At 32.7% G+C, this 27015-nt stretch overlaps 5 protein-coding genes across 9 annotated transcripts in view; 2 read left to right on the top strand and 3 right to left on the bottom strand.

Moving 5' to 3' along the window:
- LOC109600672 (uncharacterized) overlaps nt 1-7391 on the bottom strand; it is a 46754-nt gene extending 39363 nt beyond the window's left edge. For both annotated transcript variants that reach the window (XM_049965149.1, XM_049965150.1), the window contains exons 1-2: nt 7271-7391; nt 4149-4544 (exon numbers count right to left, since the gene is read on the bottom strand). In XM_049965149.1, coding sequence (XP_049821106.1) covers nt 4149-4330 — 182 coding nt within the window. In that variant the 5' untranslated portion in view covers nt 4331-4544; nt 7271-7391. The remainder of the gene's footprint in view (nt 1-4148; nt 4545-7270) is intronic.
- A 924-nt stretch (nt 7392-8315) lies between these two features.
- Nucleotides 8316-12026, bottom strand: LOC109600661 (uncharacterized). Of its 4 annotated transcripts, none has more exons than XM_020016837.2 (9): nt 11843-12018; nt 11403-11781; nt 11137-11319; nt 10541-11056; nt 10184-10401; nt 10044-10124; nt 8885-9775; nt 8662-8784; nt 8316-8611 (listed from the first exon to the last, which is right to left on the bottom strand). In XM_020016837.2, exons 2-9 carry the CDS (start codon nt 11771-11773, stop codon nt 8373-8375), a joined length of 2622 nt encoding a protein of 873 aa, XP_019872396.2. In that variant the 5' UTR covers nt 11774-11781; nt 11843-12018; the 3' UTR covers nt 8316-8372. The 4 variants fall into 4 exon arrangements, with proteins under 4 accessions (XP_019872396.2, XP_019872398.2, XP_019872399.2 ...); XM_020016839.2 differs by having other exon boundaries at nt 8662-8772; XM_020016840.2 differs by having other exon boundaries at nt 8662-8763.
- A 215-nt stretch (nt 12027-12241) lies between these two features.
- LOC109600656 (histone deacetylase complex subunit SAP18) lies at nt 12242-13000 on the top strand. The gene has a single exon (XM_020016831.2). The coding sequence runs from the start codon at nt 12389-12391 to the stop codon at nt 12854-12856; it is 468 nt and encodes a 155-aa protein (XP_019872390.1). The 5' UTR covers nt 12242-12388; the 3' UTR covers nt 12857-13000.
- A 29-nt stretch (nt 13001-13029) lies between these two features.
- On the bottom strand, nt 13030-14944 carry LOC109600655 (39S ribosomal protein S30, mitochondrial). Its single transcript, XM_020016830.2, has 4 exons — nt 14429-14944; nt 14235-14373; nt 13881-14178; nt 13030-13827 (listed from the first exon to the last, which is right to left on the bottom strand). The coding sequence occupies exons 1-4, from the start codon at nt 14848-14850 to the stop codon at nt 13058-13060; spliced, it is 1629 nt and encodes a 542-aa protein (XP_019872389.2). The 5' UTR covers nt 14851-14944; the 3' UTR covers nt 13030-13057.
- Nucleotides 14945-17085: 2141 nt separating this feature from the next.
- LOC109600676 (mothers against decapentaplegic homolog 6) overlaps nt 17086-27015 on the top strand; it is a 49155-nt gene continuing 39225 nt past the window's right edge. The window contains exon 1 of the mRNA XM_020016853.2: nt 17086-17763. Within this exon, the coding sequence (XP_019872412.2) occupies nt 17388-17763 (376 nt within the window). The 5' untranslated portion in view covers nt 17086-17387. The remainder of the gene's footprint in view (nt 17764-27015) is intronic.

Genomic DNA, 27015 nt, shown 5'->3' with positions numbered 1-27015 from the left:
AAAAGTATAAATAGTAAAATCATAATTGTTAATAAATACTAATATTTTATAATAATAGTGAATTATAATCAACCAATTTATCAAAGAATTTCCCTTGCCACATCGTTGAGGTATAACTTTCCTGTATTAATAAAAAGATAAGATAAGAAAATTTATTTATATATATTTTATTTTTATAATAAAATAAAATATTAACATAAATAAATAATTGATAATAAAATGTTAACATATAAACATAATTATTAAATTTATATTCATTATTTATTAACATTACACAAGTATGTGTGAATAATTTGTGCAACATGATTAATATTAAATTCACCCAATAATTTGAATAAAACATTAATTTCTTTGGGAAAAAAACAAAGTAATAAAAATTCAAATATCACATTAAAAAACTGCATAACTGTTATTACACAAAAGGATAAAAAATGTAATTGTAAATTTTATCGACCGGCACAAGCGAAAAAATGCAAAACATCCATAACCTTCGGATGTTGAGTGATCAAAACAAAAATAAATCATTTTACTTAATTAGGAAATTAATACATTATCGCCTACACACTCATCGTGTATTGACCTTTCGTTTTCAAGTAAAAGTTCTGAGATTCGCTCATTGTTTCCGACGAAAAATGAGTTTCTACTAAAAAGAGCAAATTCACCACCGCCGAAAAAAGAAACTGGTCCATTGCATAAGTGTTTGTTGTAACTTTTACTTTCGTTTAATTGATCGTTATATAAAAATGATCCGATGGACTTTAGGCACGGTTTAACGATTTTATTCGACGGAACGCTCCGTTGTTATTCAATAATATTATTCGCTAGGTTTTCGAAACAACGTAATCAATCCGACAGTTTTAAACGAAGAGGAACGTTTTAACGTCCTTCACCCAATTTTTAATCTGAAGAAAGTTTATGCTAATTGTTAACAAATTTTAATTATATTCCGATAATCAAATTCTTACATTAGAAAAGAACTCATCTATGTTTTATTTTAAATTATGGTACCGGTATCATAGTCAAAAGATTTGATTTTAAACGAAATATGCAATTTATCAATTAAGTTTAATGGTAAATAAATAAAAACAAAGATGAACATTTTTAAAAACGTTATTATAAAATAGTAGAATAACGCCTACAGTTTCAACTTAACTAATTGAATAATCAAGCAAGTAAAACATTTGATATAATACTTGAGATCGACAGTCACTGAAATACAGCAAATTAATTTAAATCTCTTAAACAAAAAACGTGAATAGAGTTGTCTAGCAACCATCAGGGCAGACATCAGGATCTCTCTCTGACAAAACGACGTCTGGACTATTTACGGAGGCAAACCGGATCTTTCTTTAAGATTTATACATTTTTTTATGTTCATCATTATTTCTGTTAGATCTCCCGTTATTGAAGTTCCTTTAAAATTAATTACGTTTCTCTTAATTGTTAAAGTTTTTCTGTCGTTTTAATTAGGGTGGGCATAAGTTGTGAACACAATTTCAACCACTATAATCAACTTTGTAAAAATGAAATGTGATGTACTATTAATTTTAGTAGTTTTTAATAACCTGAGATCCACTTGTATAAGAAAAATAAAGAGTAACAAGAGAGACAGAACTACACAAAAAGTTTGTTTTAACCACAATGGATCATGATGGCAGTTCAATTATGCTTCAATTCTTGTGGCATAGGGTCTCTTAAACTGATTTATGTCCAGTTATAATTTAAACAACAATTTGCTTCCATATATTGAAGAAATGATATTTTAAGAATGTGTGTTTTAACATTAATATGATCCCAAATAAATTTAAATGAACTTATCACTTCAATTTAAGAAGTTTGAAGGAATATATAATATATTATATAAACGGATAGACGTTTAGACGTAGACTAAAATTATAAAACAAAAAAAATATTATACAAAATGTTAAATTAAATAATAGAGGTTCAATCATTAAAAATTTCTTTCAAAATTTAAGTTATCAGTGCATTCATAAAAATTTAGAAAAATGTAAGTAACTTTTTATAGAATAAGAGTATTTTTTATAATATTGTATAAACAACAATAGTACTATAAATTAATGTTATTTTAACAGTTCACATTAAATAAAGGATTTATGATTAAAATCTGATAAAAAATTGCTATAAAATTGTCCACTACTCTAAGTACATTTTTGGATAAATAATATACTAACGACTGATTTATGATGGATGTCTAATCTGAGTCTGATAATAATGTGAATGTGATTTTGAATTTTAAACACAATTAAAGTTAACATAAAAATTCCATTTCAGATTGACATCTTTCCGATTATCGGACTAGTAAAAACTTTAATACGCCTTATTGTATCGCATGTAATTATCTCAATTTAGCGTTTATTGCAGCACTACAATTGCAGTTTTTCCTTGTACGATCCGAGAGAAAGTGCAATTACATTCCACCAATAAAGAATGATAATGATAACGTTACTACTATTGTAATGACATAAAAAACTCAAACCGGCAACAATCATCAACATTAAAGACCACCAGGAAATAATTTCCACTTAAAAAGAAATTGTACAATCGTCCAATCTACAATGTTTAAAACAAAATTATGAAACGACATAGAGGAAATGTATTCTGAATAAAAAACCCGTTCAATACCACCGTCGTTTTCTTTTATTGAATTCCCATCGCACGCGATTTATCGAGGCAAAAACTATCGCTTCTGGTTTCGAACCGATCGACGAAAAGGAATCACGATAAGAACCGTCGGATGCACGTTAAATTTTATGTCGAAACAGATACGAAGGGTTTTTTTTAGTATACTCGGCGACCATTTCTGGGCGACCACATTTACAATAAATCGATTTTTTATCAGTGACAACACACACTCATTACCGATTTCATTAAGTCTAATCGGATTGAGTGGCATGCGATGTTTTAATGGGAAAACCGCCGCAACAACAACCTGTCACATTTCACGCCGGAATCGCATTCGGTATTCGGTCTCGTGAATGCGACGCTTTTGTGATCCTCCGAACGTGACACTGTATTAAACATTAAATCGATCTGTTAGGACTTCCCTGTTCTGACGCGTCTGAGTGTTAATTAGTAAATTATTTCAAGTTACAAGTTTGTACACAAATTAAAATATTGTTTTAATTCTCCAATTATATAAAATTTAGACAGTTCTGAAACTTCTTCAGGAGTACTTTAAAAAATGTAGACAGTTATGAAACTTCTGCAACAAGTTTTTACAAAATTTAGACAATTCTAAAAAACTTGCTTTATAAAATTTAGACAGTTCTGAAACTTCTTCAACAGCACTTTATAAAATTTAGATAGTTCTGAAACTTCTTCAACAGTAAGTACTTTATAAAATTTTGAGAGTTCTGAAACATCTACAGTATTTAAAAAAATTTAGGCAGTTCTGAGAATTTTTCAACAGCTCTTTATAAAATTTAGATAGTTCTGAAACTTCTTCAACAGTACTTTATAAAAATTAAAGAGTTCTAAAACTTCTTCAACAGTTCTTTATACAATTTAGACAGTTCTGAAACTTCTTCAGCAGTATTTTACAAAATTTATTTAGTTCTAAAGCTTCTTTAACAGTACTTCATAAAATTTGGACAGTTCTGAAACTTGTTCAACAGTACTTTATGCAATTTAGACAGTTCTGAAACTTCTTCAACAGTATTTTACAAAATTTAGATAGTTCTAAAGCATCTTTAACAGTACTTTATAAAATTTAGGCAGTTCTGAAACTTCTACAGTATTTTAAAAAATTTGGACAATTCTGAAAATTCTTCAACAGTACTTTATAAAATTTAAAGATTTCTGAAACTTCTTCAACAGTACTTTATAAAATTCTGAAACTTTTTCAACAGTATATTATAAAATTTAGACAGTTCTGAAACTTCTTCAATAGTACTTTATAAAATTTAGACAATTCTGACACATCTTCAATAGTATGTTAAAAAATTTAAGCAGTTCTAAAACTTCTTCAATAGTCCTTTATAAAATTTAAATAGTTCTGAAACTTCCAAGACACTTCTGAAAAATTTTTAACAATGATATATAAAAATTAAACAATCGTAAAACTTGCGAATAAAATTAAAACAGTTTCTGAAAGGTAAACAGTTTAAAAATTGGAGAATGTTTTGTACCTGCTACTGTTGTCTTGGAAGTTGCCGCCGTCGACGAGGCGCAGCTTGGCGAAGAGCACGGCGGTGATAAGGGGCACCTCGAGGAGCTCTTCCAGACACACCTCCACCTGGAACTTGTACTTCTTTTTGCGCGTCATGAACGCCGCCATCGGGGCTTGTCCTTGCCGTCCGCCGTTTGTCATATGCCGCGTCGTTTTCGTTGAGGGTGCGGGGTGGTCGATCGCACTGATGATTCGTCGGCGGTTCTCAGGTCATCGCCGCCGCCGTCGGCGCGAAAACCGAGAATGAAATTCGAGGGAGATAGGAGAGAGAAAAAAGTAAACACTCGCGATTCGTTCTGGAAGACGCGACAGGAACTGGATTGTTGTAGGTCAGGTTGTTGTGGGTGTTGCCGTTCTGTAACCAAAACAATCTGTTGATTGTCTAAAATAAAGAATAGGTTTTTTAATTATTTGAAAGAATTAGCTCAGTTTATAAATGAATTCACAAGGATTAATATAAAAGTTTGTTCGCTGATTAATAAGACTTAAATCATATCTATAAGTATGAGAAGGTTTAGTGTTCAAACAATGATATCCAAGGATGTCTGATCTTGTTTGCTTGGCAAGAAAGCACAAAGCACACAGGTGGAAAAGAATCTTTAAAACTAGACAATTATTCAGTCAAATAACCGTGTCCAGATAGTAAATAATTTGTTTAAAATGCATTGTTTCTACATCAGTGATTAAATATTTGGACAGAAGTTACTAATTGTTTTTTAATTAGTCGTTTTGTCTAGATCGTTGAAGTACAACAAAAAAATGACCGGTTTAACTTATTAAGAAGTACTGAGTAAAAAAATAAATACGTTTGTGAAATAATTTGGCTGTCTCATAAAAGCGAGACATCTTTTTGTATAAAAATAAGTTAATCCTATTAAAACAGAAAAAAACGTCTTTTGATCAAAAGAAACCATACAAACTGGAAAGATCTTGATTATTTTAGGAATCCTTAGAATTACCAAAAATCGCCAGATTATCAGAAACCGTACATACAACACAAACAAAAATAAAATACTTCAATACACCAAAAGTTCCGATCAGATTCACTAATTTATATTTCCCACAGAAAAAAAAAACCAAGGCGAAGATAAGTAAAATTACATTGGTTTATCAGTCACCCACATTCGAAAAGCAAATATTACCGTCCAGATAAGTAAATTGTCCACGTATGTTTTCTTTAAGTCAGACCGTAAATAGAAAAATGAATTTACACCGGCATTGTTACAGAAGTACTTACGTTAAAAGTATTTACCTGCCATAAATATAAACGGAGTCCTTTCATAAATTTGATTAATCGCCTGCTTTGTTGCATTTAAACCAAGCGGAAATTTTCAATTTAGCGTGTTTAGCAATTATAAAATTTCAAGACTCGCTCAATAATTTTTTCGTTCGCGGTGCTCCAACAACAACAAAGCCGGTCGAATGCAACATAATTTCACTGGTTCCAACGATATAATGTATTAATCATCCGTTAAATACGAGACTAATTATATTTAATTTAATGGAAAGTAATATAGAAAACTTGTAATAATACAGATTTTACTTTCTATATTACAATAACTTCGTTATTTGGAGCGTAAATATAAAAACAAAATGTTATTCATCGCGTTCAAATTAAATTCATTGCAGATTCGGTCGTAAAAGTGTCATGTGCCATGTTTAAACCGTTTGTTTGCAGATCTTTCAATTAACAACGACAAGGATAATAAATTAAAATTTCCGGCAGCAATGTTTGTAACAAAATTAAGGATTACGTTGCCTTTATAAAATTCCATAATTAATGCACGGTCTTTTTTCTCACTTTGTTGTATTATTCTATAGATTACATCGAGATGGTGTCGAATAAATGCATTTTTTATGTACGATATTAACGTCAAAATTTATATTGTGTTTAAATTTGATAAGGTGTTTATAATCACGATGTCCTCTAAATTCGCCAGTTGACACGGGTTTTATCCTTGATATATTAACTATTTTTCTTTAATAATTAATTGCCTGAAGGTAATTAAGAAAAAACTTAATTATTAAGAAAACTAGTTCAGAAACAAAATCGAAGAATTTTACAAACATCACTCATTCATTATCGATCGATTAATGGAAAATTTAATATAACAATAATCAAGTCAAACGTCGTAAATTATAACTGATGTAAAAATTTGTAATTTTGTGAATGTGACATTAAAATACAGAGTTTAAAATTGTTGAGGTCTATTTTATTAAAAATTAAAAACGTGATCGAAAAAAATAAGAGAAATTAATGGTAAATAAAATGAATTTAAGGCCTATATTTTACTTGACAAATAAATATTTTTTTTTTACTTTTTTGTCTGAGTCACAAAGTAAATTAAAAATCCATTAACAGATCTTAATTTAAATAGATAATACAAGTAATTTGATAAATTTGTACGGTTCAAAATAACATTTATGTTAATTAATCAATTTTAAAGCACTCATTAATAGAAACATTGTGATTTATGCACACATTCTAAGTACAAAAAATATATAAATTACACGATCACAACTATTATGATCAAAGATCAAAACGTCGCAGAATAATAACACGAACAAGTAAAAATTCGAAACGTTCCGTGGATACATGAATTATCATCAACTTAAAAAGAGTGACAACGCATGAGATCATTAAGGAACTGGTTAAAAAACACACAATCTGTGTTTACAATAATATTATTGTCTGGTTTCTAGCGGGTTTTTTAACAATCTTCGCATAAATTTAAATTTTTTATTTATGGGTCTCTCGGTCCGATAAAAACTGGAATCTAATTAGATTCAAAGTCTATATATATATATATATTTGTGTATATTTATACATTGTTGATTTATTATAAATAAAATTAATACCATAATAATATTATTTGTAATTGTCAATCTTCAATAAATTTTCACTATCTCAATAAAAATTTTTATAAATTTGCGCAAAACTAATATATTATTATAAAAAAAGAACAAAAGTTTTAAAATATTTAAAATCATAATAAAAGAACCAGTTAATTGAATAAATGCCTGGACCAAATTTCTTATAAAACCGGACAAAAATTTACTATCAAAATTGCGGGGACTCACCGAATTAACGTGTAAATCCTCGATTTAATGGAAAATTAAACAGTTTTTCATTTAACTTAAAACTATAATCAGATTTTCCAACACAACAAAACCACAACACCACAGCACAACGGCCATTACGAAAACAACTGACAGAATTGACACTACCTTTGCATTATTCTTCTTTTATTCTCGTTTTCTCGAATTTTCATAGGATAAATTGCCGTTGGCTCAAATTTAACTAACGAAAATAATGCACATTAAACCATAATATGTTCTTTATTGACTGCGTATATCCATTAATTTTGTTAAATTGAAAAGTTTTAGTTTGGATTTTATTGGTTTTATTAAATTGTGATTAAAAACATAGGTGTATCACAAAATGTTCCTAATGGTTTTTCTTATCAATTAAGGACAGTGGCGTATCGTGAAATTCTAAAAAATGAAAAGTGCATTTAGAATTAATTACTTATACAGGCAGATTATAAGATTACTATAAGTAATATGTATCCAGTGATAGAAAATTCGATAACTGACTTAATTCTGTTTGATTTTAACAGCATTTATATTATTTAACATTTTTCATTTGTAACATATATTATAAATAAATTTTATCTTTTTGTGCTCTTTCCCTATTAACCATGTTTATGTTTTCTCTATCATTGTTGTATGCACTATGTAGTTGGTTAATTTAATTTTATCCTTTAATAAACTTTGTACATTTTTTTTTTCTTCGTCGGACAACGTTATGGCAACTTTTTACTTTATAGCGTTATTATAGGTAGTTTTACTTATTATAATTAATTAATAATTGATCGTAGTTAAACTGTAACATATGTTGGAAAAAAGGCCTTACCTATATACTCAGAAACAATAGTTAAGAGTTTACAACTAAATAAGTCTCTTTCTGAATTAACCTGTTTACAGAAACAGGGCATGTGGTACCTGACTGAACCTGACCAGAGCCTGACTGAAATTTTGTTTAAGGATGGGGGCTTATTTGGGTAGTGACCTGTGAAGAAAATTATGCCTTTTAATAATTAAATAATAAACTATGAAACAAATGATAGTTATAAATTTTATATTTTAAAGTTGCTTGTACAGAAAATACAGTATGTTAAATTCAACAGTTGGGTTCTTCGTTGTCGTTCTCATCAGTTCGGTTCTCATTCTGCGTCTCCTCCTCGTTGATTACACTGGGAGGTGTAAAATACGTGGTACCGTGTGAACTGTCTGCTTGCAAAGATTGAACTTCGGGTTCAGAAGTGCCTTCAGCCATTTCAGCGGTATCGTTGCTCGACGATTCCGAATCCGCATCTTCCTCCTCATCATTCTCTACCACCATCATCGACGGATGCACCCCTAAAGAAAGAATTTTAGATAATTTTAAGTCCCCCATTGATGTATCTTACCTAATCCATCCCCTTGACAATAAAAATGCGGGCCTTCGACAGCAACGTTATCGTCATTCGGAATGCCTCCGTCCAGTTGCAGTAACCAATTAGGAAATCCGTCTGGAGAAACTATTAAAATAACTACGACACTAACTTGTTCGTAAGATATATTTAATTCCTCATACATATTTCATTATTTACGGATCCGGGTCCCGTTTAAAAATACAATTCAAATCTTTACCTTCATCATCTGACAACCGCCCGACACCGATCAGCATGATGTTGTCCTGCTCGACCGATGGATCAACCTGGGGCATAGTCCTTCGCACCAACTCTTGGAACTCTTCGAGCAAATCGGGATTTGAGTTGGGATCGTAAAGTGCCTCTCTGCTAGCCCTTTCCACGCTTTCCTCGTCGATTCTGTCTGTGTCCTCCGATACGTCCGTAGTATCAGTCGAAGAAAACGGAAGGCGGGGCTCGATCACTTCTTGCATGATCTTTGAATGACTTGAACTGATGACTGAAGGAACTGGAACGGTTTCGTTCGGTTCATCGTCATCATCTATCTGTATTATATCATTGTCGTCGAGAGGTGTGTTGAACTCGATCAGTTTGTCCAGTCTATTCACAGGTTCATACACGTCCAACTTGTTGAGCAGATTGTGAACCATGCAGTCCAACATTGACTTGACGTCCTGAATCGGCGAATCGTTCTCACTTTCTGACGACCACGTGATCAATTTTTTACGGCGTCTGACGTTCGACGGACCAGCCACTGATTCCCGATCTCTGTCGCGGCTGCATCTTTTACCGTCCGTCTTTCTCGTTTCCTTTCGCACGAAATTCGCAAAATTTCTGAAACTGTATCTGTAGTACTGCTGATTACGATTGCTGAACGAGTCCAGCTCGTTGATCCTGTCAACATCGAACTTTGCGCCGCCAACTACGACGTCTTTCTTCTTGGGCAACGTCGTTATACTCGCCGTCGAGTCGATTTGTAACATTTGATGCGGATCATCCGTGTCCTTTGTTTTGGAGTGCTCGGGGGGTACTGCCGGTTCCGGATCCATTGCTTGGGTGCGTTTTAACGGAATTATTTTAGAAGTTCCCGTGGGATTTTGGCCGGATCCACCTGACAATATGAACTGGGTGTAAATTATGATGAGTTGGAAGGGAGTTTTGGAAAGGAATGATGAGGAAAAGGTTTAAATAAAACATTTGATGTACTATAGTTTTTATTAACATAAAAATAATACTTCTAGTAATTAATGACCACATTTCAATGAGATTAACAAAAACAAAACCAAATATTCGAAAATAAATTATAAAAATACATAACAAATGCGTATGTAGAATATTTGTTTGAGAGTAACAAGTTAAATATCACTAATAAAACTCACTATCTTGTGCTATCCAGTTACTATTTGATGAACCAGACTGGGTGTCCTCACGAAACTCTTCCCAATCAACCGGACTTTCCGCTATTTCAACGAATAATAATTAATAGAAGAATAAATCCATCTTAAAATTCATTTGCTACCTTTCTTGGCCAAATTTTCGGGGTTTTCCTCGGTGTCCCAGTCGGGCAGGGGTTCGTTTTCGTCACACTGGTTCGCTCCTTCTTGTGATTCGGGCTCTGACGGTTCGGAATTGGTTGTCTCATCCATCAGGGGATCATACAGTACGCACAATTCTTTCACCCCCGATTGCCCGATAAAACATTCTTCAGTCTTGTAGCCGATTTTCTGCAGCAACTTACTGAAATGGGGATGAAATGGACGCTGGGAATTTTGTTACTGTTCGTGATAATGTTGAAATGATGTGAGAAATTTTGGGTCTGGTTTTGATTGATCAATGACAGTGACATTTTGATAAAACCAACGAAAAATTGACTTACTCGAGTTCCTGTATTGTTAGGTGTTGTTCGTGAGTTCCATACAGTAAATCGACGAGAGGAATTTCGGCCCTGCCAAGCTCGTCGTTGTAAAAGCGTCCGTTTACTTGGCCGTGTGTATTTATTTTGTATCTAAATTCGTCGGATAGTCTCTCCTCTTCTGTTCGCTTATCGATGTAGAACGGGTAATCGATGATGTCGATTAATTTGTAAAACTTATTAGGTACACTTTTATCTGAAATAATCTTTTTAGATAGAGTGCAATGAGTACAAATACCAAATGAAGCGCTTGAAATACAATTATTACATGGGCAGTTACACATTAATTGAGATTCATCTGATGGGTTTGGGTGACCTCCCAGACATTTGCATTCTATTTGAGATGAATTCTCCGAATCTGTTTTGACAAATAGAGCCATTTGTGAACAACATCCATAAATCTCTGTACCAGGAGGTCCTGGTGCAATACCAGAAAATGACACTGTGTAATTTGGGAAACGTAAAACTATGTTTGTCGCCCTACAAATTATTAAGTCAATTTATTATATTCGCTGCACATTATAAATGTTTAATAGAAATGTTTTCTTGTAGAAACTTACCAATCTTGAAATTGTTCCCTAGTCCATTCAAACTTGTGATCATAATGTCTGAATTTATTAAAATTTTTGAACAGGACATTAAAATCAGCATTCGGGGTTGTGACAACTACTAATTTAGGCTTAATGTATTCAAATACATTGTATGGGAATGCATCCAGTGCATCGGGATATAGATGTTCTATCCTAAACAACAAATACTTGTTCCTTACTTTTATAATACAGAGAATTGTTACTGTTAAGTTTGATTAAATTTAAGTGATACTAACAATTCAATAGCTGTCACAACATTTGTTTCTTTTAACTGACAATCTGGATCTTGAACTCTTCCTTCAAACACTTTTACAGTAAAAGGTTGATTCCTGGTTTTTATGTATTCAGCTGTTAGTGGTTTTAATCTATACAAATTTTCTTTCATAACTTCTTCATCAATATCAACCAACAACAATTCTTGTAGATTTAACACTCTTTTAACAAAGATAAAAAAACCAAACTCTGAACAACCAAAATCAACCATTTTCTTCAAGCTTTTCCTCCATTCTTTTGCAATTAGAATGTCGAAGACTTCAGCGTAACGTTGTCTAAATGCTGGAGGATCAAATTTTATATCGTTTTCAATATCATCAGATGTTTGGGTCATATCTACAACTTTTTTAGGTTTCCGACATATTTTTGTAGGATATACATGTTTAAATAGTAAATAACTTACTACATGAAAAGTGACTAACATTTGATGAAAATCAAACAATCCTATAACAATATAGCAATTATTAGGTTAGTCATTTTAGGTTAGAATAAACATTTTACAAAAGAAATAAGAGCATATCCTAATAGTTTACACATTTACATTTGCTCAGTGCAAATTAAACAAACTATAGTTTTTAATTTATTTATTTACTTATTTTTATCTTTAATTTCTTTTTCGTATCACAAAATATGCAACTAGATTTTCATGTTTCAAATATTTAATAAAATTTATTTAAAACGCAGCATAATCATATATTAAAATTAAAAATATAAAATTAAATGAAATGATTAAGAAAAGTAATCAAAAAATACAACTATGTTACTTGTTTTATTATTGTTTACGGTTTCAGGAACAACACCAGCAAACATAACCTAGTTTTAAAGTTTATACCTGTGGTGAATTACATTAAGATAATCTGCACAGTTTTATGAAATAATCCGTCCAAACAATAACAAGGAGTGTATAAATAGTTTGTGTGGCTCACTTGCAGTCAAAATTCCTTCAACAATGGCAGGAGTAGACGTCGTGATCGAAGAAAAGAACGTTGTAGTGAACAGACAGAAAGTTTGTCCGTTTTTGTTACGGGTGTTCGTGTCGAAGAGTGGTTTCCATTTCAAAATTGCCGACTACAATAAGGGCAGTACGCCTTTAAACGAATTGCAAATTTACACGTGGAAAGACGCTACTTTGCACGAATTAACGCAACTAGTCAAAGAAGTTTTACCGGAGACACGGAGGAACGGCACAAAGTTCAATTTTGCTTTCGTCTATCCCGATTTGAGAGCTCCAGTATACCGAATGCGGGAAATCGGATCTACCACTACGGGAGTAAAGGGACCAGATGATGCCAAAACTCTGGGTGACTGTCGTTTCACCATTGGGGATTATTTGGACATTGCAATTGTTAATCCAGAACCCTGGAATTCAGGTGGAAGAAAAGGGTATAACAACAACCATCGGCAAAAACCTTACTAATTTTATTAGTCCTATTTTTAAGACATGTGTTCATATTATGAATGTGACATGTGAATGAACTTTATTTTTAAGAAATGTATTTTAAGTCAGTGATTCCACATGTTCTAAAATGTGGATTTAAATAAATTTTAGTAAATTAACAAACTGTTTTATTAAATTATTGAAACAAACAATAAACTTTAACACAACTTTATTAACAACTTAAGGCCAATATTCCTTGGCACGTCTGCCTTTGTGTCTTGGCAGTTCAGGCCTTAAAGCTCTTGGAATATACTTTCCTAATCTATCATCCAATCTTCTATCTTGTGGTTTTTGGAACAGTTCAAAGAACCTCAATCTCTTCTCCATAAATCTGGTCTTATTATCTATCTTGTAAATCTTTTCCCAGTGGTAAACCTCATCAATATCAACCAGTCTTGGTCTATTTGATACCAAGAATTTGTATTCACGTTCAAGCCATTCGCGTTTATCCGCATCTTCATAATCGGCCACAACCTTTTCCTTGTGTTTTAAATATGGGGTGAGATTAACACCCAGTCGTTGCGCTGGTTGGTTCGCGTAAAGCTTTAATAATACTTTCAGAACGTCATCATTAAAACCAACTAATTTACCGTCAGCTACAGAATCATATAGTTTCATCTCGGGAGTCGCCCAACAGATGTTCTTTTTTGGATTTTCATCTACATTCTTTCCATGGATCAACATGGTATTCAATTGATAAGCGTAAAACGACCAGATTTGTCCGTTCGTGATAACTGTTTGGGTGGTTAACGGATACGTTAAGTCATTGAACGTGTTGAAACCCAAGAAGTTTGCTTGTGCGCTTAACCAGCCGAATGAAGCCAAAATTCCTTGGCGGTGAAGAGCTTCTTTGTCGTCATTTGGGTCGTTGAAGCGTTTTCTGGTTAAGATGTGACCTCTGGAATGGTAAGAAAGAACACCAAACTGGTTTGGATCACCTGGCCAGAAACCTATAGGAAATAATATTATTAATAAATTCCTACATCACTTTGAACAATTTTACCAGGAATATTAGTGATTCTTCTGTGTGTGGTTTTTGTACCAACTGTCCTAGGATCAAATTTAAAAAATGGGACAGTAAATGCAGGATTTTCAGCCTCTGAATAAGGAATAATTGGGGGTAAAGGCAAATTTGTTCTTAAGTTCAGTGTAGGTTTGCCTTGATATGCCATTAATCTGTCTGTGGGCAAGTTTTCATATTCTTTTGTCCATTCTCTACCCCTCCTATACCTTTTTACATTTTCTGGTGGAACCATTCCACCTGCATACCAACAAGATTCAACTTTCGGATCATAATCCACCTGGTAAAATATTCAGTGTATTTTTTATAAATTTCACATATAACATAATTACTTACTTGTACTTGCAACAAATGTGGAAGTACTTTACTTAAATTATTGAGAATGACTCGATTAACTTGTTTACTGATTGATGAACTGATAATGTTTTCTATTTCTACTTCACTAAGGTCTTCATTAGTAATTTCATGGGCTCTCCTACAATAATTAAAAATTTAAAACATACTTCAACCTTTTATATTAAGCTTCATACTTGTGTCCCTCAAGTTCAATATAAACGGCCTCCTCAACATCTGCCTTAGTTTTAGCCACCAAATCATCAACACTGATCCCTTTAAAGTACTCAGGCAACTCATCATTGACAACCAAGTGGGTTCTTGTGACGTGTTGTGCGAGTGTTAAATTATTATAAGGAATATAATCCTCATTCAACATGTACGATTTGAAGCCATAATAACGGGGCATGTTCAATCGAATTTGTTTTTCTTCGATCGTTGGCACGTCCTTTATGCTTTCACGTTCGGTTTCCTTGCGACGTTCGAGTCGAGCCAAATAGGAGTTGTCCAAAATCGGTGGATATTGGGGTGTTGCGGTGTATTCATCTTCTTGCAAAGCGGTGGAAAATGTTCGGCGAATTTTGGGCGATAAATGCCTGTTTAACCTGAACAGGCTCATTTTTATGGTTATGCGGTATTTTATTTATAATAACTTTCGTAACTATGAAGTTAATGTTCAATTCTTTAACAAAATGAAGACATGTTAACCTCACTTTTATGTAATTCTCAGAGGAACATGTTTATAGTACTTTTTTAGGGAGTTTTGTATTGTAACTTATGTTGGAATACTTAAAATTAAATATTGTTACCTACAACGAATGTTGCGGTAAGAGTAATGTGGGTTGCATAGTGTCGACTTACTCGTTATAGTTTAAACATGTGTACATACTAATAATTGCCCAATAAGTTAAATTAAGTTTTCATTAAATTATTCATAATATAGTTATTATTTGGAATATATATTTTTATATAGTATTATTGTGGTATATTTATGAACTAATTTTTTGTTCGATCTTCAATTAAAACATTATACCATTAAAATAGATTTGTTATTAATATTTTTTATATAATTACTTTGCAATAGTAAATAACTTACATACATTTTTTTGACATTATAAATCAATTATTACGAATTAATGTTATATACAATATTGATTGTGATTCATAAGTTAAACAAATATATTTGATCAATACACTGATACAGATTTTAAAATTCACTAATTTTCAGATTAAACAAAGATTAGATCACACTTCATCAATGATGTGAAATAGTGCTGCTCCGTTCACAATATTATCTATATTTGTTTTCCTTTTAAAAAAATTGTTATGGAGCCATAAACCGAGTAATAAATACGTCTATTTATAGAAAACCAAACGCACATTCTATCCCAATCTGAAACGATCATCCGATCTAATTATGAAAACTCGTGTTGCCGCATCTGAAAGTTTGTTTACATGCCGGACAATTACTCAAAAAATTTTTCAAGTACTTTCAAAAGCGTTTCGAAACACTCGCACGTTTAATAAATAAATTAAATTAAGTGGTACACGAATTTCGAAACATAAAAATTTATTGCAGGTCCTCCATTCGAAATGTAAGCAGTAGTACCGCAGGGTATAATTTCATAGTCCAGACGTCGTAATTGGATCGAACCGACAAATCGGCGGGCAACAATAGCTGTTTGTCATGTGGCTTTGTTTGTTCAGTACGGTGTGTTGATAGTGTTTGGCGTGAGGGGGTGAGAGACAGATGGACGTTTGTCCGGTGCACGCCACCTGTCAGTACCACCGGAGAGAGATACTTGCGTGTCTTTTGGTCCAAAACGCAGTTGCCAACTAACTTCACATTTATTTAATTTGAGATATTTTTTCAGTTTAAACATTTTTTCATATTTTATAAAATTCGTAATGATTAGACAAAACATAAATTATATAATTCCAATTTTTTTGATGTTCTTTGATAGTCATGACTGAATTTATCATTAAAAATATATGTTTATATTCAGATTTTGCTCGTTTGGGTGATTTTTGGATATATTGTATATGTTGAGTGATTTTTTAAGCTAATCTATAAATTCTTACTTAAATTATTATACAAAATAATATTCTTTAATAATAATTGGTTAATTTTTCAAATTAATTAATAAATTCATTAAAATTAAAATAATTATTTTATTTTTTTTTTTAAATTAATAATAATAATGGGAATTAAATATTGCCAAAGTTAATAGAATAATCTTTATATCTTTAAAATTTTATCTTATGAAACTATAAAAGTAGTATATATTGAAAAAGGTTATATTTTTATTTTATAAGAAAAATCTGTCATTAATTATAAAAATATTTTACGATATTTGGAAATATAATGGTAATATTTAATTTTGAAAGTACTTTAGTACATTAGTCTACTTAATGATACGAGTTATAACTCTTTTTATAATAATAAAAAATAAATTCACTTAAAAATTTTATTTTTTTTTTTTTTTCAAACAATTTTCACTGATGTTTTACAGAAATTAGGATAATTCGTACAACTTTTTGTATATAGTAATAAATTTATTTAATTTTCTAGAAGTTAAGTAAAATGAAATTTTAAATTCCCATGGATTTTTTTAAATATATGGGATAAATTAGGAATTTAATTTTCTTTCATAAAGCTAAATTGGAATAATAAAAAACCAATAGGTGTTAGATATGGAGAAGGATGTGGCCGGCAAGTTTCGGATGTGGCAACGGTGCGCGGCGGTGACTAGGTAACGGCGCAAAGTACGGGCCTGGCGCCTAAGCGGCGCCAACAGTCAACCTCCCTTCCCCTAGGTCTAGACCGACGACTTCCTCTGGCGGCCGCCGCAGAAACCAGCGTGCCGGCACCGCGACACCGCCAGTCTGTTCGTCAAGACCAACCGAAGCGGACACGTCGCAGTTAAACGAAGGCCCAGGTCCACACCACACGCCCGATTTGTGTGTATCCCGTTGCGTGCAGTTCGATTCGAATGTCATCTGCACCGTGCACCGTTGCAGTGGCCAGATAACGAGGGTAGGCGGTATCGATAGTGGTGGTGCTCCGAGAGGTGTTTTGAGTTGTGCGAGTGTTAGTGTAACGTTAACGTAGTGGCACCCAAATGCTTGCCCGCCGCGCAGGAAAAATCCTATTTAATGTTCATGTTTCGGAAAAGAAAGACCAACTTGACTAGGAAATTGCTGAAGGCCCGCAAAAAGCGGATGTACGATGAAGGTGGCGGGGGTCCGGCGGAGGAGGAGGACGTGTGTGACGGGCTGCTGAAGAGGCTCGAGGAGAACCAGCTGGACATGCTGCTGAAGGCGATCGAGGGTCGCGGCCAAAACGTGTCCAACTGTGTCCTGGTGCCTCGCAGCCACGAAGACCGGCCGCACGTGCTGTGTTGTCAAGTGTGGAGATGGCCCGATCTCTCGCAGTTCACACAGTTACGCAGTCTGCCAATCTGCCATTCGGCCTCCGACCCCGTCTACATTTGCTGCAATCCCTATCACTGGAGCCGGCTCCATCAACCTGGTAAGTCTTTAGTTACACCACCACCACCATTTTTCCTCTTCCTCTTCCTTAAACTAATTCAATAACACTCCCATTGGAAACTGTGGCAAGTACTCCACTACTGGCCAAATTCCTATTGGATGTATTAAACTATTTTATGCTGCACAATAAAAGCCAGTGTTATTTACAATTAATAAAGAGTTGGTTGTTTGATTCCAAACATGTTTTGAACGATTTTTGGAACCAGTTACATTGCAAAATTTCGTAGATAAACCCAAAACATTATCATGACTACTTATCAGTTACTGATTTAAACATAATGAATCAGAATATTCGAATGTTGTTTAAATTTTTTATCATCAATTATTGTTGTTTCCTTACCGTGCAGCCGTACAACTATTAGAAACCAGTTGATAGAACAAACTAAAAACTAGGCGTGTTATGTACATGAACATCCGGAAGCTTGAGCAATTTTCTTCTGTAAACGTAATAAAAATTTAACACCATTTGGGTTAAGCAAATGTTTACGGTGTAACCGCCCAATTTTCTCAATGCTTTTCTTTCCTTTAACGCTACCAACACCATAATCATGTAGCCCAGTGTCTTTTTTATGTCCATCCGTCCCAATTATTCTCATTGATAAAACGGTGACATTCTCAGACGGACGGACCGCCGTTTCCATTTAGGCCCGCCGATAAACGGATCCGAAAACGGAGAAGCGACAGCGATAAACCCACTTCGGTTCGCTATTACCGTTTTTATTTTTATTTTCTTTTTTTTTCGGTATATCTAAAGTATTCGGAGATACGCGCAGTTGTTTATTGATGGCGAATGGAACGACAGGTACCACCTAAAATTATACACACACACCAGTATCTTTAATTTATTCAAATTGTCCGGCCGGTCGATAAATGCTTCCCACGCGGGTTCATTCATGGTGTGTCCGAGATATGGTGGAAGTGGGAAAAAAACTTGGGTTTTAATCGGGGTTGAAAAATATCGTGATATGTATGTAAATGTCAAAATGTGTCGCGGCCGTTTCCGTTGCGAGGCTGCTCAAGTTTAGTCAGTTTAAGTCCGTTGAATTAAAAAAATGTAAAAATGTAAAAAATTACATTATAATTATCTGTCCATTTATTTTTTATTTAAATTAATGGGACAAGTAAAATGTGGAAAAATGTGTCTGTGTTAAATTGTGCCATACATAAAATTTTTTATAAATTATATACATTTTAAATTATCTTACAAAGTTGTCCATCAAATTACATTAAATAGTTTAGTCAGCTTAAATCCACAGAAATAAATTTTAAAAAATTTACATTATAATTATCTATCAATTTTTTTGTCTAAATTAATGGGACAAGTAAAATATGGAAAAATAAATTGCATCATACATAAAATTTTTTATAAATTTTAAATTATCTTACGAAGTTGCCCATCAAATTCCGTTTAATAACCTTATAAACTTGTACCTTGGAACTGTTTAAATTGTTTAAAAGTTTCGTTACTGTCATAGTTTCTACAGAACTATATTCACTACCATTTATGTAAATTTATATATGTCAAAAATTTTGATAACTAATTTATAAAGATCTGTAAAGAATTGTTCTAACTGTAACTATAGCCGATGTAAGGCTGCTTAAGTTTAGTCAGCTTAAACCTACAGAAATAAATTGTAAAAAGTTATTACATACTACAAAGTAGTTACATTATAATTATTTATCAATTTTTTTGTCTAAATTAATAGGACAAGTAAAATATGAAAAAATGTATCACCTCGGAATTTTAATAACTGCTTAAATTGTATAAAAGTTGTTTAAAAGTGTCGTTACCATCTTAGTTCTTTACTGAACTGTTTTCTCTACCATTAAGTATACTATATTGTATCAAAAATGTTGATAACTAATTTATAAAAATGTTTAAAGAATTGCTTTAGTTGTATATATAACTGTAACCCTTTCTGAGGTAAGACTGCTTAAGTTTAGTCAACTTAAGTCCGTATTAGTATATTGTAAAAAAAGAACATTATAATTATCTATCAATTTTTTATCTAAATTAAAATAGCAAGAAAATGTGAAAAAATGTATCTGTAATAGTTTGTACCATATTCTTTATAAAATTTACATATTTTAAATTATCTTATAAAGTTACTCACCTTATGTATTTGCACCTTGGAACTTTAATAACTGTTTAAGTTGTTTAAACTGCTTTCTCTGCCATTTATATATACCATAGGGTCAAAAATTTTGATTACTAGTTTGTAGAGATGTATAAAGAATTGCTCTAGTTGTGCATATACATAAGTAAACTGTAAAACTGTATACTGTTTTTAAATGTTTAATTTGAAATTGCTGATGAAGTTTTAGAAATGTTTTACTATACAACTTTCAGTTTAAAGCAGTTTTGATATTAATGTAGTTGATGTTCTAAACAATTTGTGTGCAAGTTACACAGTTGTGAAACTTCTTAAGCAGTTCTGTATAAAATTTAGACAGTTACCATGCTTTTAAACAAATTTGTGTAAGATTTATATATTCTAAACAGTTTTGAATACAATTAAACTAGTCGCGACACATCTATAACGGTGAAACTGTTAAACAGATTTCCGTCCAATGAAAATGTCCCAAAATTAAATTTCTCACGGGTCTTCATCAGAAATTATCAGCCCATTTGTTTTATATCAGCGGACGTTGACAGGAAAGAAATAGCTCCCCATTCCGATCGTATTTAGCCAATCGATGGAATAATTAATTTTGTCTGTGGAACAGTGAAACCGTCCATTTGAGAATGACATTTCTGAGTGAGCGAGGATCGTGGCGCCAAGCGGTTTTTTCACATCTATTATTGGCTGGAATCTGGTCGACCGTTTTCCTGTTTTGCTATTTTAGCGCGCCGCTTCGTTATTATATGGGCATATCCTTTGTCGACAATTTCCCTTGACCGATCTACCAAATTCGTACTAAAACAAAGGACAGATCGCTCGCTGGAATTCCTTTGTGGTCGAAGGGAAATAATCCGATTCCGGTTCTGTGCGACGAAATTATTCCGGCGACTTGTTCTCTCGAAAATAATTAGTACCCAGGCCCGACGTCGTACCAGAATTCGTGGGCTTAACTGCCTATACGCTGATTACAAGGCTCCATCGTTCCATCTCTATCGCACGCTCCACTCTCCGCTTATTACGCGCTCAGCCGCTCATTTTTTTTTGCCTTACCTTCGAAATTACCCCGTTTTTTTCCCCGCGTTTAATTTCGGCCGCTGAAATGTGTGGTCCTCGTTGTTTCTAAGCTGCACTCTTGTCTTTTGCGCATTTTGCGAATTGGTTTGTTCGATGAATTGATAACAACGTAGAACAATCATAAGGTCCAATTAAGGTACCTGGTGGAATCATGAGCGGGTTGGTAATTTATGTGCGTCCGATATGCTTTGTTTTAACTGGATTTACGACCCCGTGCGCAATATATTGATAAATGGCCGTGCCGCTCATTTTTTAGCCGGTGGCCGGACAGTGCCAGTGATTTAATGCAATTATGGTAATTTCCTGGGGATATTAAACGAGATATATTGCAGTTTTAAGACAAACAACTCCTTTGCAATCGCCATCTTTCTCGTTTAATGTCGTGTGCTTTTTGTGGGGGGAACTAAATCCGATGAAACATTGTTAAATGATTCGAAATTTCGCTGTGGCAAGCTTTAATCAAAGACCATTATTAATTTAATCAATTAGATTAGGTCATTGAAAAATGTTGCATTTCCTCAGTGAATAATAAATTGGAATTCCGATAACGTGGGGCCTACGTGATAAACGAAATATTTTATGGACGACATCAAATCGAAATCCAACTATAAAAGGTGCGTTCGATCTTTATGTCCAACATTAAAAATACTCCATCATTTTGCGAAGGAACTTGAGTCACGCATCATATTTGTGTTTGTCGTGATACAGATCGGAGGGGCAACGAAAATAGACATTATCTCTAAAATACGAGACGGTAATTTTTTCCGTCTCGCCGACTCGAAAATATGCGCGTCGCCACCACTTTTCGGGTTCCCCGAATCGACGTTTACAGGACTATCCCATTTGGCTTTCACGAAACCGAAATACCAATCTCGGCCCAGATGTTCCAAATTATCGGGTCGGTTCTTTTTTTTCCGTCCGACTGTTTGGCTTCGGTCGGGCGCCACTGGTATCTCTTCGGCGCACAGTCGTTCTCAAGTTTTTGTCTAGATTTATGGATGGCGACCGTAAAAGTAACAATTGTAAAATACGTGCACCTTCGAATTGTTTACAACAATAAAAATCTTAGATAAAATGTGGTTTTATAAATTGATTTACCTCAACCACTCGACAATTGATAAAGCAAAAACACTTTGAATAAGTACATTAATTAATATCGTTTAAAAAAACGGTGTCATTATTTAGATGTTTAAAAACTAATTAACGGTGATTAAAACTGAACTGCTATGTGAAGTATGTAAATTTACAAACAATTCCCACTGACAGTCGCAGTCATTGTGTCGGTCCATTATTTCTTGATGGTTGGCCGCATCGTGCGACGTGCGATCCAACAGGTATTCGGGCAGCGGGACAAAGGGGGCGAATCGCGGTCGGTCGGGCCCCGTCTGTGGTCTACCACCCGTAGGAATTGGGGACCTGGCGCCTGTTCCGTCTCTCTCTTTTCATTCGGCCTCCGGTCATCCACTCCGTACACGTATTTCAACATCAATTTTATGCGGCTGATCACCAACAATCACCAATTCATTCTGCAATGGATGTGTGTTGGACACGAAATTGCCCAAGGAGCTTCGCAACTATGACTTATTGTTATACGAAACTGTTTCACAATTGTCTTAATTATGGGGATAAACGGTTAGGAAGTTTTACACATGGATAAGAAGTTTCATAACTGTCCAAATTTTATACAGAATGGTTGGGGAGTTACGACAATTTATACAAGATTTTAAACTGTCAAAACTCTTAATTTTATGTAGAATTGTTGAGAAATTTCGGAAATGCTTATTTGTGTCCTATTTGTATTTAGAATCGTTTAGGAAGTTAAAAAAATGTCTTAATTAAAAAAATTATTATCAAAATAACTGTCTAAAAATTTTATACAAAATAGTCTCAGAGGTTTCTCAATTGTCTTAATAATAGAGATAATTATTTAAAAAGTTTAAGAACTGTCTAAATTTTGTAGAAAATTATAAAGAAAATGTCATAAATGTCTTACTGTGTTCAGAATTGTTTAAGAAGTTTTCTAAATTTAAAAAGAAAACTGTTTAAGCAGTTTCACAACTAAATTTTATTCAAAATACTTTAAGTTAATATTCTTGTTATAGAAAACTATATAAAAAATTTTAAAATTGTCTCGAATTTATTCACATGTCTCTTCGAAATTTGTGTTGTAAAACCGCTTATTTTTTTTTTAATTAAGAGAGTTTCTAAACTTTTTAATTAATCTTTACAATTTTGGACAGTTGTCGATTTTTTTAAAATATTTCTCTCAATTATAAAGGTAATTATAAAACTTCTAAGACATTTTGTAAAAAAATTAAATAGTTTTTGTTTTTAATTAAAACATTTTCTAAATTTTGTAAACAATTCTGAATAAAAATAATACACCTGTGAAATTTTATTTACAATTTTTCACAAAATTTAGGTTTTAAACATTTTAAATAGTTTTTTTTTATTATTAGAGACCATAGTAAAAAGTACACTTTTTATAAAATTTAGGCATTGTGCTGCTTAAACAGTTTTATAAAAAATTAAAACATTTTCGAAACTTCCAAAACATTTCTGTATAAAATGAAGCCATTGTGAAATTTCTCAGACAATTTTGTTGTTAGTTTGCATAGTTGTCTATGATAAGACAATTTTGAAATCTCCTACGACATTTTATATAAAATTTAGACATTTGTGTGAAACTTCTTAAATAGTTTAATAAAAAAATAAAATATTTTAGACAATTTTGTATAAATTTCAGACACTTTTTATATCATTCTCTGAAATATAAGAACAAATGTTAGACAATTTTATTAAAAAATAGACTATTGAAAAATATGGAAATAGTTCTGTATAAAATTAATACATCGACATGTCGCAATTAATTATTTATTTAAATAAGACAAATGCAAAATTTCCTAAATAATTCTGTTTACAACTGTGTTTATTAAATAATATAATGTCTTACACGTATAATTAGAAAAATTTGCTGTAATAACCGTGACAAAACATTGTAGACGACGAAAATAAAAATTCGATGAGACAAAACGTAATTATCAACGGAGGTAACTGTAATTCAAACATTTTTTTTCTGTTTGAGCTGAGAAAATGCGTGGGGTTTCGGCGCCGAATGAATGAAATCCAATACGCGTGGGCATCGCCTTTCAGGTGACGATTTAAATGTAAATGTCCTTTGGTCCGACGCGAATCCTCCACTTCTTCGCCCGTGCCGCTAGAAAGTCGCCGGTGCACCCGGAAATTTCGGTTCATTATTTTTTTCTGAAGCGGTTTTTTTCTTGTTGCTGAGGAGTATGAAACAAAAGAATGTGATGAAATGTTTGTAGTTGCCGCCGTTTAGATTACCTGGGATAAAGCCGGCGAAAACTTGACATTGCCATTGACATTTGCCCATTCATTTATCATTTTTAATATTAAATTCTATAAATAGATCGACCAAAACACCTAATTGAGTTTTAATTGGCAGTTAAAGAATGACGAAAGGTCACACAATCAGCTGAATAATTAATTATTTAAATTAATTTAAAATAAATAACATTATTGTAATACAACACACTTTGGTATGATCGAAATTCTAAAAATAATTTATCTTGTTTTGTATGGAAACGTAAATAACCAGACTCGAACTTGAAAATTTCTCCGTTTTCAAATGGACGGGTGTTTCAAGTAGTTGTACACCTACAATTTCGACTAGATCTAGATGCGATAGTTTATCGGATCAGCCTTGACTTGTGTTCAAACAACTAACGCACCGATATCTATGCAAAAAAGTGAAACTCCAATTACATAAAAAGTAATTTTTATTGTTTACGACTGTTTAAAATTGTGCAAACATGATTAAAAATTGAAATTATTAAGAAAATATCCAAAGTTAAAAGCTAAATCGTCGTCGGGTCATTTAATAATTCTTTCGTAATTCGACCCAGAATGTTGCCGGTTCATTCGACTTAACAATTTAAGACAAGAGGCATCTTTAAGTCCACATTTACCGGAGGCAACTTGAAAAATGTACCGTCTACCATTAACGTTCAGAACGTTTCTTCACGGAGGCATGAAATCACTTCCACAAATAAATTTACAAATACATTACGTCTTTTTAAATTGTTCTATTAACAATTATTTTTGGTTTTGAGTTAATAAATGGACACTATTTATGAACGACAGTAACTTGACAATTTTAGAGTTGAATTACTCGTAGATTAAGCTTTGTAGTTATTGAACTTGTCTTGTAAACTTCAGGGAAAAGTCGAGTTTTATCGTATTCGTTTTAAGAAAACTAGATCGGCACGTCGAAACTGCGTAAAAATGAACAGCAAGAATGCGATTTCGTAGCTGTGTGGTAGTTTATGTGCGGCCCGATCCGTCAGCATCATCCGAGCGCAGAGAGAGAAGCGAGCGTGGGCCTCTCTCAACTTCCAAGAACCTACTCTGGAATCCGGTGGGCCGTCCGACCGGTAAAACAAACGCGCCAAGACCCTCTCCTCGTTCCACGTATCGAAATGCCTACGAAAACCAACAAACCGATAACTCACCACGTCGCATTATCTGCGTTCGGGAACGCACAAAAATTAACGGACGAAAAGATGATTTAATTGTCAATAAAACCGGATTAATTGAGAGGCGAAACCGTTTTCAACTCGAGGAAATAATAAATCGGGAATTTGTTCGTGTTTATCACATGCCAGATATCTTCTTGGTTCGTTGGTTAACTCGCGCACAACTTATTACGCGATATGTTATATGCATATACGTGTTTGGTGCAGCGGCTCCGGGAATTTCAGAGAGTTTCCAGCGTGGAAAAATAAAATGCGAAGAGTTACGACCTCGGCTCACCACCGAGCGAATTAATAAGCGCATGTTTCACGCTGCTAACTCATTTGATTACTTTGCGAACCGCACCAACCAGCTAACTAACTAACTAAGAAATTTCTAACGAAAATTTTTCCATGATTTATTATCTAGCCGGACTAGACGTTTCTTAAATTTCGTCATTGCTTCTTTGGGAATTTGAGAGATGACTCGGTGACCCACCTGTTGATTCAGGCGTTTATCTTGAATCTGTCGTCGTGTTTGACGCTTATCGCCGATTTTAATGCTTAAGAGCCTTTTAATAAACAGTCAATAAACCTAGATTGATTGTTTCTTCTAAGAAATAACAAATCAAATAAATAACTGTAGTAGTAAAAGATTATTATTGTTTAAGTTGACATCAAATGGTCATAAAATTAAAACAAAAAACAGTTAAAATATAAAAATTAAATCTTAATATTATAGAGAACCATATAAAGAGTTTTGGTTTTTAATGCTTCGAAATTGTTGTCTAAGAAATTTCACAACTAGCTTAATTTTATATGTTAGAGATATTTTTTGAAGTTTCAAAAATCTTTTAATTTTTTATAAAACTTTAAGGAGTTTTACAACTATCTAAATTTTACACAAAATAGTTTAGCAGGTTTCATAAAGAATTGTCTAAGAAATTTTACAATAGCTGAATTTTATATAAAATTGGTTTGGAAGTTTCGAAAATTCTTTAATTTTTTATAAAACTGTTTATTCACTTTCACAATTCTTTAAATTTTACACAAAATGGTGTACGTTTAATCTCATACAGAATTGTTTTGGAAGTTTCGAAAATGTTTTAATTTTTTATAAAACTGTTTAAGCAGCTACACAACTACCTAAATTTTATAGAAAATGGTTTAGGAGGTTTAATAATTGTCTTGTTACAGACAATTATACAAATAGTTTTAAAACTGTCTAAAACTTAAACAGAACTGTCTAAGAAATTTCACAACTAGTTTAATTTTATATGTTACATAATTTTTTTTGGAAGTTTCAACAATGTTTTAATTTTTTATAAAACTTTAAATTGTTTCACAACTACCTAAATTTTATACAAAATAGTTTAACAGGTTTCACAATTGCCTTATGTTAAAAAATTTAGAACTGTTTAAATCTTATACAGAATTGTTTAAGAAATTTTACAATTCTTAAATTTTTTATAAAACTGTTTATTTACTTTCACAATTGTT

Source organism: Aethina tumida, chromosome 3 (assembly GCF_024364675.1).
Source record: "Aethina tumida isolate Nest 87 chromosome 3, icAetTumi1.1, whole genome shotgun sequence".
Taxonomy (NCBI): Eukaryota; Metazoa; Arthropoda; class Insecta; order Coleoptera; family Nitidulidae; genus Aethina; species Aethina tumida.
Note: the sequence above shows the minus strand (reverse complement) of the source record. Positions and strands in the feature narration are given on the sequence as shown.

What these genes read in the sequence shown, in the direction of transcription:
- LOC109600661 (XM_020016837.2), bottom strand. Translation starts at nt 11,773, where the DNA reads ATGACCCAAACATCTGATGATATTGAAAACGATATAAAATTTGATCCT. An exon ending in AGGGAACAATTTCAAGATTG is followed by an intron (nt 11,057 to 11,136) that starts GTAAGTTTCTAC and finishes AATAATTTGTAG; the next exon opens with GGCGACAAACATAGTTTTAC. An exon ending in TAACTGGATAGCACAAGATA is followed by an intron (nt 9,776 to 10,043) that starts GTGAGTTTTATT and finishes TCATATTGTCAG; the next exon opens with GTGGATCCGGCCAAAATCCC.
- LOC109600656 (XM_020016831.2), top strand. Translation starts at nt 12,389, where the DNA reads ATGGCAGGAGTAGACGTCGTGATCGAAGAAAAGAACGTTGTAGTGAAC.
- LOC109600655 (XM_020016830.2), bottom strand. Translation starts at nt 14,850, where the DNA reads ATGAGCCTGTTCAGGTTAAACAGGCATTTATCGCCCAAAATTCGCCGA. An exon ending in CACATTTGTTGCAAGTACAA is followed by an intron (nt 14,179 to 14,234) that starts GTAAGTAATTAT and finishes ATATTTTACCAG; the next exon opens with GTGGATTATGATCCGAAAGT. An exon ending in AAGAATCACTAATATTCCTG is followed by an intron (nt 13,828 to 13,880) that starts GTAAAATTGTTC and finishes TATTTCCTATAG; the next exon opens with GTTTCTGGCCAGGTGATCCA.